Source organism: Apium graveolens, chromosome 11, assembly GCF_009905375.1.
Source record: "Apium graveolens cultivar Ventura chromosome 11, ASM990537v1, whole genome shotgun sequence".
In the NCBI taxonomy this organism is placed as follows: Eukaryota; Viridiplantae; Streptophyta; class Magnoliopsida; order Apiales; family Apiaceae; genus Apium; species Apium graveolens.
Window position 1 is genome coordinate 200,658,350 of NC_133657.1, and position 11,615 is coordinate 200,669,964.

Below are 11,615 nucleotides of genomic sequence, written 5' to 3' on the forward strand. Positions count from 1 at the left end.
TTGATTATCCTTTCAGTTCTTTGGTAATTGTCGTGTGTGCAGCTTTTTTACTGTTTTCGATTTAATGCGACTGTCATTTATAGTTTACTGATTATTTTCGCCAAATACAATTTCAGGTGAAAGTGGGAGCTGTTGACATCTGCTTCAGCAAGGGATCGAAGATGAGCAAAAGCCAAAATGTATTTTTAGATGGAAGGTCCTAAGTCTGCGCCGTCCTATTCACAATTGTTTAAAACATTTACAAACAAGAGCTATTAAGAAGTGTGTATTGTACATTAAGGTTTAGTTACGATGTATATATTCAACTTATAAATGCACTTAAATATTATGAAGAACAAAGAAACAATTTTGCGTTGTCTCATTGAATTATCATTTGTTGCTAGCGGCTTTCCAAAATTTCAAAAGTTGTAAAAGAACTAGGTGCATAAAGTAGTACAGAAGAATGTTTTGATCAATGGACTTGTTTCACCGGTGCCAGGGTCTCACTATCTGATGAATCCCTACTATACTCGCAATCATCCAACAATATTATCATAAAGAATCAGTGTATTAAACGTGTATATGCATAAAAATTAATACTTGACTGATACAATTTTTGGGAAATAAACTGAAAAGTAATACAGTTTAGCTAGTGACAATAAGCGTGGGTGCTCATATGTACTGCAGATGCATCCACGGCATACACATGCAACCAATACGTTTAGAAGCATATCAGTAAACCAAGATTGGAGATCGAAAGTGATTGCCATGGTATATACCGCGGTATCCACTCTGATCAAAACCTAATGCATATGTACATGATCCCGGATGCCCACCTTATGTTCTTACAGAACTATTTAACTTAAATTTCTTTGATCATATATAATTCTATTTTAAGGGGATAGTAGAGGCTTTTGAGAAGGTTAATTAAGAATGCGTAACCGTACGGTCTGTACGAAATACCTTAAAAATGTTTTTGAATTCATCGTCGCCTGTAATGTTTATTAGGTAGTGGAAAACCTGCCTGCAAAATGAAATCTGGTGGGAGTTTCCTTCTGTAAATGGAATGCAGGATGAAGGAGCGCATTGATAAGTCTTTCACATTTTCTGTTAGACATTACATGATTGTGCTATTCTGACCCAATTAATACAAAGAATCTATCACAATTGGATGATCACAATCTGGGGAAATACTCGTTCAAAGTCCATATTTGGTCATAATAGCCCTTTCTCTTGTAATGAGACAGTTTTGCATGACAAAAAGATCATTCTAAATAGAAGGCTGAACAAATTAAGTTCTACATATCAGAGTAATACTAGTTTGTATCACTTTAATATGCATATCATCAATGTAAGTATTTGTTTATATATTTATCACTAGAAACAACAAAATCAATCCTTAATCATTGTTGTATTCTTGTTAACAATTTTGCTCTTATTTTTCGCGTAATAGTATGTTTAGAAATTAGAATCATGATATACAAAATTTATTATATTACTTAGTCGAATATATATTGATGCTGAAATTACAAGTCAGTAACATAAACCTCACTAATTATTAAATTTGCAACGTAATTCACTTCCGCCTAATTATTGAAGATTTGTGCTTTCATCTAACATCTTAAATATTCTTCAATAAGATATCTTCAATTATAGTGCATGTCAACCGGGAAATTGTTCATTATTACAGGATCAGAATAAAACCTAATCTGCATGCACAACCGTCAATTATCTTCTGGGCACTTACGAACCAAGATTCTCCTTTGCAGTACCCTGATATTTTTTTCAACCAAGAAACGTTAATTAATTTCTGCCTGATATCATTCGGAACACACTCTATTTAGCCTTTTATATGGAGCTTTAAGTATGTAGTAATGTGCCTACGTTTTACCTTCCCAGCCTCAGAAACTTGTTTCTGTATATACATGACTCAAGAGTGTTTGAATGAGCAGGGGACCATTTCTGCAATATAAGAAGAGAAGCAAAAACTAAAAAGCATGTCAATTGGAAAGAGGATTTATGCTAGGTATATACCAATTCCCTCTCGGAATATCCAAAAACATATCCGAATTGTACTAAGTATAAATGCATGATCTCAATAGAACATCCAATGCAGCAAGAAAATTTAATGATTCATTGCGAAAGTAGTTCATGCGGTAGGGATGAATGACTGGTTGATTCTCCTTTGGCAAACGGTTAATCAAGCTATACTAACGTACGTATAGAATGTAATGATTTTGCCAAAGGAGAATTGCCCTGCCATTCAGTAATTCTTACCAATGTAAGCCATCGTCTTGGTTGAGTACTGCATGCATGGACCGATGGACGCTTGGGAACAGGAGGTGACTAATTAAGGGCATTGACCATTTAATTATGTTAATTAAATTATTTTGTTTTGTGTGTGTGAGCGCAATCTATATATATATCTTTTAGTGAGCCAAATTTGTAATTGGAGCAGATCATGATTCTTCTTATGCTGATCCATTCATTTCTAGATTATATATTCTAAGGGATAAGATGGAGACCTCAATAGAATCATATATTTAACACTCTCCCTCACTACTTGAATCCTCTCCCGTCTAAACTCTGATACCAGTTTGAGTAACCGGCTCATCTAAATCTTTAAGGTGTTAGATGAAGGCCCCAATAGAATCATATATATATAACAGGTTTGCCTTATGATCTTTTCAAATGTTTTCTTCTTTGTTGGAAGTGAGCTGAAATAAAGCAAAGATGTTCGTAAATTAAACGTTTTCTTTTTGCTCCTCCCAATGGACCAATCTGTCTTTAGTTATTCTGCAGAAAGTGTTATACATATATGTGCGCAAACACACATTCTTTCTACATATATATGCATCCTTCAAATGGCAACAATGATTGAAGATGCATGATGTTTCTTCCTTCTCAACATTTATACCACGCCCAGGTAGACAAATGAAGATTAGCAGGGTGTACATGATCAACTGATTCTCTATTCTAATTATACAATTTGTCGTTGATATTGAGAGTACATTTACAATACAAGAATTAATTAGGAACATCGTATCAATAATGTTAAAATTGAATATAGGGGATCAGGTTGTATTTTGTACAAGAATATTTGTGATTTTTGAAATGAAGGCATGTTATTCGAATATAATGGACCAATAAATAAATTCATAAGGTACACCTAATAAGTTGACATGTGACTTTAGATTCCTTAGCAAAACAGAAGAGCTCAAATCAACTTTAACAGACATGCTTGTTCAATACATAGACAGATATACATGTCAGGGAGAAGTAGACAAAGGACGCTTAATTACAGGTGAATTAATAAATATGGAATTATGAATGAGAAGAAGAGTAGCAAACAAAAAGGACCATTGAAAGTGATTTCTCAAACATGCAGAGAGATAGCAAGACTGAATCAACAAGAGCAGGTAATATACACACATACTGGCTTGCTACTACATTCCAATGTGCCTTTCAGCCTTTTACTTGTGTTTTCTGGTGCTTGTATAGCTTCTAATTACATGCATGTGATGCTTTTTATCTTATTCTGGGTATTTTTATTAGTTGGGATAAAGAATTAAAGAACCTGTAAATCCTGCATTGTCACTGAATTGGCTTGTGCCTATCATGTGATCATGAATCATTTGTTGGTGGGGGTAAAAGTGTAGAACTAGAAAGTTTCACAATTGAAACTATAAGATCAATGGGGGGCTGGTGGCCCTATTCACGAGCGAACAATACATGCGCTTAGAGCCCCTAAAACATAAAAACTACTCATTTTTGAATATTTATATCTAAATATATGAAATATATAATGTATTAATTACATATTAGGATTGCTTAAGTTGAATTTGAGATGACAGACCTTACTTAGCTACCAAGTATTTGTCATTTAGCCTAGTACTAATTCCTTCACTAAATTTTAGAGCCGTTATAAAGAAATCAAGCTGTTCGTTAAATTCGGACGAACGTCCGAGTCCTTTCGATAAACTCGTCTAATAATTTTATCAAACTATAGTTTGAACAAGGTTTTTTCTCCGATAATCTTAACAAATTAAACTGAACTTTTAAGGTGTTCGACTCGAGTTCGGTTCATATTCGATTCATTCGTTAAACTCGAGTTCGGTTCAAAAAAATAGTATATTTATAATATTATATGTATAAATAATAGATGTATTATTAATAATATATATTAAATATATTTTATAATTATTTCACAAAAATATTTTATTGGTGAGAAAATATTAGATTAATAGTTAGATACAATTTTTACTTCAAATAATATTTAAAATTATTTTTTTTAAATACATATAACGTTCACGAGCAATTCATGTCCTGTTCGATCTTATTCGATATGTTCGTGAACGGTTCATGTTCGATTCGAATATTATCGAACTTGACTTCGGACAATAAATTTTTTCCAATAATATTACCAAACAATGTTCGGTTCGTTAAGATTTTGACTGAGTTCGTTAAAAATTTGTCCGCGTTCGGCTCGTTTACAGCTCCACTAAAGTTTATTGCGTCTTCCAGATACATTTTGTTATCAGGTTTTTTTGTGTAGTCTGAACCTATCGTGTTACCAGATTAGGTCCTCCGAACTTATTGTGTCATCACTATTCTTTTTTGTGGTCCTTAACGAGTCTTGGACGTTCTTCTATATTTGGGGCTCTGAATGTTCTCTATCACATATAATAATAACCAATCGGATTCTTTCCGATGTTCAGATGTTTGTATGAATAATTCAAATGTTAGTAAATGACCTTACCTAAACCATTAGAATTTCCAGCAAGTTATATGAATGAAAGAATTGAGTTAAGTGATAAAAATAGAAACAACACTGAACAAAAGGGACAAGGAATTTCTTGTCAGAACATGTGACCTTACTGGCCATAGTGTTGGCAGAGTGCAGAAAGTATTTGATCTCGTGATTACTGAGATTGTTTTCTTGGTTAAGAGACTCACTGGAATTACCCTACAATGCTCCCTGATCTTCTCTGTCAATAAATATATCAATCACAGTTCAGAACTGCCACCTGATATAAACATATTTGTAGCCTTCATGTACACAAGATTGCTCTGAAACTTTACTGGTTCTTTTTACTATATATCATGACGTTAATAGTTATTGGCTATAGCAGCATTAATTGGCCCAATAAGAGAGCGTTTGGTTTTCTTGTTTCAGAATATTGTTGCAGCATTATAGACATTTACAAAGATTACGAGATTAGACCGATGAAAAACTGAAATCTGCATCATAATACAATTTGCTTGACGAAACAAATAGTTACTGCTGAGTTAAATACGAAAAGCTGAGGCATGAAGTAATACGAGCTATCATCAACCATGAAGATATTAGGAAGAAACATCATACTCATCGAGCAAAAACAAGCTAAAGAAGAAGTACTACCAATTACCACTAGCATTTTACTGTTGAAGTGAGAAATTGATTCTTTGTAGATGTTCAAATAAGAGGGAATTAACAACGCTTAAACTTAATTTTTTGTTATATTTTTTGTACATGTTTAACTTACTTCGATGTAGCTTTTATAAATGGTCATCCTTAGGCGGTCACCATTGGATGACAACCCCCTCCGCAATGAAATATTGACGGAGTCATAATGAAATATTGCGATAAGTGATTGTCATCTATTGGCCAGGGACCAATTTTCGTCCAGGTCACTATTGTTTCTAAATTTAATCAGAGGTAGTAATATTATTTTTAGCTAGTGCAGGCAATTTTGTATCTTCTGTTTGATATCCAGTTAGGCAGTATCGAGTTTATTAACGAGAAGGTATCGAGTTTATTAACGAGAAGTAGCTGCTAGCTAGGCGTTAGCTATCATCACCTTTTGTGATCTCATTGTATTCCAATCTAGTGATACATAAATATAATCTCAAATCAATCAAATTTTTTTTTGATAAAGCTCTAGACAGAAATGACTATCATGTGTTTTGAATAATAAGAACTAAATTTATGTGTCACTGCCTATTTAAAAACATAATCACGTGTCACATGAAAATAAAGTTTTAAGACTTGCGAAGATGACAAAACTGATTTGCAGACAATAATTTGTAGTCCAATGTCCATATCAAATCACGAGTCACTTCTTATTTCTCCTATAAAACCAAGTTCGCACGTACTTTATTGAGAAAGAGAGTGAGAGATTGAGAGAAACTTTATTGAGAGAGAGAGTGAGAGAGAGAGAGATGGCAATAATAACCAAGGGACGAAAGGGATTAACTCTGCATAGAAAGCTTCGCGTACTGAAACACCTTACTAGCTCCAAATCTGTAAGATATATAACTGTTCTTATAACTGTGTTTGTTTATTCTTTCCAGTATTTTACAACTGTTGCGTAAGTTCTTATACATACTGTACTACCGATTACATGTAAAGGTGAAGACAGACTCTATTATTATGGATGCATTTCTTTACATCCTTAAGCTAAAACTTCAGTTGAACGCAATACATAAAGAACATCTCTACGTAATGCAGCATCTTCTTCATCAGGTCTCTCTCAGTTCTCTCTCTCTCTCTCTCTCTCCCTCTCTCTCTCTCTCTCTCTCTCTCTCTCCCCCTCCCTCTCCCTCTCGCTCTCTCTCTCTCTCTCTCTATCTCTCTCTCTCCCTCCCTCCCTCCCTCTCTCTCTCCCACTCTCCCTCTCTCTCTCCCCTTCTCTCCCACCTGTAACCCTCTCTCTCTTTCTTTCTCTCTCTCTACTAACATAATAAAACTGACAGGAGGTGAAAGTGGAAAAGACCCAAAACGGATTGATAGAGATAAAGGTGGCGTGGAAGAAGGGAAAAGATATGCTAGTACCAATACTGGAAGTACTTGAGAAAATGAATTTGAATGTAGTCAATGCGAAAGTTAGTTGCGGCAGTATCTTTTCCATGGAAGCCGTTGTTGAAGAACTTGACAAAGCTCCTCTGGATTTAGGACAAGTGAGGAAAGCTATTCTCATAGCTCTTCAAAGTCAAGCCTAACAAAACCTTAGAAGTTCCATATTTCATAGCCGATTAAATGTATCTGCAGTTGTATGTAATCACTTTCCTTTTGAAGTTAAATATGGACAAATAATGACTATCAACAAACACAGAAGAAAAAATTTGCTAAATAAGTTAAGCTCCTTGAACTGGAAATTCGTAAGAGCATCTCCAATGCATTATACTAATTTGGTGTGAAAATTACACCAAAATGATATAAAAATTACACTATTTTTATATTCATCTTCAACCCACATACACTAAATTTTACACCATTCTTGTACTATATAGATTATTTTATTATTAGAATACAAAATAAAGTATAAAAGTAATAAAGTTAGTAGAATATAAAAAGAATAATTTTGTTTTATTAGGTAATGAGAAAAAAGATAATATTGACATTAATAAAAACTCTAAAAATTTGGTTTGACACCTAATTTGGTGTAACTTTTGGTAACACCAAAATGATGTAAGATTTATAGTTGGGTTGGAGAAACATTTTACACCAAAATGATGTTAAAGTATAAATTTGAAGTTGGGTTGGAGATGGTCTAACAGCGCTAATAATAAAACACGGGCTAATTCAATGCATATACTTTTCGCTTAATAAATGATTATTTGAAAAAAAATTAAAAACAAGTACTTTTTGCATGAACCCCTACTAACTTTACACCAGCCAATTTATTATGCAAACACATTTATACGAAAACGACACAAAAATTTAATACTTTCAGATTTGGATACAAATAATGATTGAGATTTTTAGATTTGAATTCCATTAAATACAGAAATATTTATATCCCATTTAACCCCATTATGTAATTATGTTGTTAGATTGTTAGGGAATAACAAGATGAAAGCGATCTAATACATTAATATCATTTAACGATCCCTGTAACCCAAAGAATAAGTGCCAAATCCACGAGTCTCAAGAAGCTATTGCTTCTAATATAATAGTTGGTTCATGAACATGACCAGTATACATACCTTACCAACCAGTTGGTCGTCTTAAATATTCAATTCCGAAGACTTCAATTATTTCTTTCACAAATCTTTTTAGACTCTCTATTGTTGTGCTCTCAGTTGTCCTTATAATTTTGCATATGCAATATTTACTGAAGTTAGTTTTTTTAACTATTTGAGCGGTTGAACCATAAAACTAATAAGAATTGTCCGCAAGGGTTGACTCAGTTGGTTAAAGAAGGGATAACTATACTCTTGGTCACAGGTTCGAATCCCACGGGAGGAGAATTTATGATTATGCCTCCTGAGTCAGAGCCTGTCGCTTAAATGTGATTTATCTTGGTTCACGTGGTTTGCAGGCTATTACGTGAACCCGTAGGGTTTACCCAGTACGCACCCGAAGGATATCGGCTGCGAGTTACCTACGAGAAAAAAACCTAACAAGAACCAACCTTAATTACGTGGGTATATTTGGTTTTTATATACCAACAGTTTGGTTGCGTACAGAAATTTTGGAAAACCCCAAATTATGGTTTGGTTTGATTTCTACTGTCCAAACGAATCAATCCGCACTACGCACACACCTAACTATAAGTCTACAATTTTAAGGGATGAATACAACCGAATCAATTCACAATTTGTAACAGAATTTTTGCATCAAAATTGTCGCATTTGATTCAATTGTAACGATAAATTCCATCAATTTTTTGTCAAATCTTAAGTTTCGATTTTAGTTACTAGTTAAAATTTTTTCTTAAATTAAAATTTACATTTTTTATATATTTTCTTGCGGAATAATAATCTTTTTTTGTCAGATGCGGAATAATCACTACAAGAAAGAGGTTAAATTCGACCGAAAAAATCGGTCAAATTTAGCTTAATTCGACCGCGCGTGGTCGAATTTACCTAATTTCGACCGATTTTGAATCGGTTGCAATAAAGGGAGTCGAATTTAGAAGTTCGGTCTTATTTAACTAAATTCGACCGTCTAATTACGACCAAATAATTACGACCGCTTAAATACAACCGAAAATTTTTAACCGAGGGCGGTCAAATTCAAATGCTCGCTTGAAAATTGAAAATCCATGTCAAAAATTTTAATTTTATGAAAAAATTTAAAATACCCGCCCAAAATTTAAATGCAACCGGATATTTTTAAAAATAATTGCTCTAAATTCAACCACATTCGCTCGAATTAACAAACACCATATTTAAAAAAAAACTCACCGGTACTTAGAAATTTACCAAATTCGGTGAGATTTCCAATTTCCGAAGAACATTGACAAGATCAGATCAACATTTTTTAACTCGTTTCCGCCGACCAAACAATCCATGTAACCAAAACTCTACAGCTTGAAGCCAGAAAATTATGGTTTTTTCGGTAAGTATAAGCAAATAAACTCACACTTGTAAAATTAAAATGATAATGATAATAAACATAAGACAAGAAATACAATTTTGGTTTCATGTTTCATCCTTACAGCTTAAAAACTTGGTTTCTTGCTTCAAACTTGGAAATAATCTTATACAAAAACCAATACAATCCATTTAACTCCAAAGTCAGAAATGACTATAACAATAACAAATAAACCCCAAAGTAAATAAAAATAACCTAAACTCCGGCCAAAAACACAAATTAAGACAATTCTCAACGAAATCTAAGGTTCTTAAATATATATATATATATATTTATTTATTTATTTATTTATGTATAATTATACAGATGGAGCATAAAGTATTATTTTCCTGTAATCCTCCTCAAGCTTTTTGTATGTCCTTGTCACTTTTCCCAACTTCAGTTTCATCACGAATTAACTGAAAAAATTTGCATATTAGTATATAAGAGATTCAGAATATATATATATATATATATATATATATATATATATATATATATATATATATATATATATTACATATGGCACCGGAGCTTCACCGCCGATAACACTATTTGAGTTCACACTCGGGTCCGGCAGACAAGCCTTTAACGACGTTAGCTTGGTTGACGGGTACAACATGGCAATGATAATTGAAGGGAGTGACAGGTCGGGTATGTGTGCTTCGACCGAGTGTGTAACGGATTTGAACCGGCAATTCCCGGTTGAGTTGAGAGTGAGTGAAATGGGACACGTGTAAGAGTGCGTCTAAGCCGCCGGTTTATGCGGACATGTTTAAGATGGCTTTTCCGAGATGTAATTGAAGGAAAGAAGAAGATAGAACTCATAGAAGAGGAAGAGGAGAGTGATGGAGGCGGATCTGAAAAAATAAAAGAAGTGGATGAATCAGATAGTAGGGTTTTTTGCTGGACTTGACAAGAGTTATGGGCTGGGTTGGCAATAAGTTCGTGGGTTGGGCTAAACGTTTAACTCTATATTATTCCCTCTGTTTTTTTATACGTCGTTCGACTTTCTTGCACAAAATTCTAAGTTATTTGACTTCATTGATAAACTAATATTTCTTAAAATTTTCTTTTTATAAATTAAAGTTTTAGTCCTGAATTGATATTTCAATTTTTTTAAAAATATATATATTAGTGATATAACCAAAGTTTCAGATCAAAATAATTTTATTTGGTTTGCCATTTTAAAACTCAAACCTCAGTTTGACTAGTGCAACTAATTAGTGTTTATTCCTAAATTGGTGTTTCTATTTTTTATAAAAAAAATTATCGATCCAATCGTACGGATGTCAATAGATATATATATTATTGATATAATGAAAATTTCATATCAAAACAATTTTATTTGGTTTGCCATTTTAAAAGTCAAGTATCAGTTTGACTAGTACAACTAACTAGTATTAAGTCCTGAATTGATATTTCGATTTTTTTAAAATTATTTTTATCGATCCAACCGTACGACTGTCAATAGATATATTTATTAGTGATATAAGAAAAATTTCAGATCAAATCAATTTTATTTGGTTAGCTATTTTAAAAGTCAAGTATCAGTTTGACTAGTACAACTAACTAGTGTTTAATCCTAAATTGGTATTTCGGTTTTTTTAAAAATATTTTTCATCGATCCAACCGTACGGATGTCAATAGATATATATTAGTGATATAACGAAAATTTCAGATCAAAACAATTTTATTTGGTTAGCCATTTTATAAGTCAAGCATCAGTTTTACTAGTACAACTAACTAGTGTTTAGTCCTGAATTGGTATTTCGATTGTTTTAAAAATATTTTTTATCGATTCAACCATACGGATGTCAATAGATATATAAATTAGTGATACAACAAAATTTAAGATCAAAACATGTTAATTCCAAACAATCTCCCCCAATTTATGTCTATTGGAATTGTAGCCATAAATTAAGAGAAACTTGATGATAAAAAAACACCCTAAATGTATAGACAGAATTATGGTAGATAAAACTTATAAGTGCTACAGTTTATTTAAAAATTGAATAAAGTAAAGTGTACAAAGAGTTCTCACAATCATTATCAAGGTGCTCCTCTAGTCTGAGAAGATATTTTCTATTTCCTTGATTATCTTGATTTTTTCCCAAGCTTCTAGTTATTTTCTTCTATTTGATTTTGGAGTTGTCTATGAAATTCAAATTCTTCAGCATTTGATAAATCCAGATTTTCTTGCATTTTTAATAAAGTCTCATTGCTTGAGATGCTCAATTGGTCCTCAATCTGAAGAATCTTCTAACACCTTTGTCATCCATGAATTCCATCAGCC

At 32.8% G+C, this 11,615-nt stretch overlaps 1 protein-coding gene and 1 long non-coding RNA gene across 2 annotated transcripts; one reads left to right on the forward strand and one right to left on the reverse strand.

Moving 5' to 3' along the window:
• Positions 1–1,605: 1,605 nt before the first annotated feature.
• On the reverse strand, positions 1,606–2,821 carry LOC141695258 (uncharacterized). Its single transcript, XR_012564438.1, has 3 exons — positions 2,257–2,821; positions 1,871–1,941; positions 1,606–1,752 (listed from the first exon to the last, which is right to left on the reverse strand). It is a non-coding gene; the product is annotated as an uncharacterized LOC141695258 (long non-coding RNA).
• A 3,307-nt stretch (positions 2,822–6,128) lies between these two features.
• LOC141698505 (uncharacterized) lies at positions 6,129–7,131 on the forward strand. Its single transcript, XM_074503211.1, has 3 exons — positions 6,129–6,264; positions 6,371–6,484; positions 6,715–7,131. The coding sequence occupies exons 1-3, from the start codon at positions 6,181–6,183 to the stop codon at positions 6,958–6,960; spliced, it is 444 nt and encodes a 147-aa protein (XP_074359312.1). The 5' UTR covers positions 6,129–6,180; the 3' UTR covers positions 6,961–7,131.
• The last annotated feature ends 4,484 nt before the right edge of the window (positions 7,132–11,615 follow it).

What these genes read in the sequence shown, in the direction of transcription:
- LOC141698505 (XM_074503211.1), top strand. Translation starts at nt 6,181, where the DNA reads ATGGCAATAATAACCAAGGGACGAAAGGGATTAACTCTGCATAGAAAG. An exon ending in ACCTTACTAGCTCCAAATCT is followed by an intron (nt 6,265 to 6,370) that starts GTAAGATATATA and finishes TTACATGTAAAG; the next exon opens with GTGAAGACAGACTCTATTAT. An exon ending in TGCAGCATCTTCTTCATCAG is followed by an intron (nt 6,485 to 6,714) that starts GTCTCTCTCAGT and finishes TAAAACTGACAG; the next exon opens with GAGGTGAAAGTGGAAAAGAC.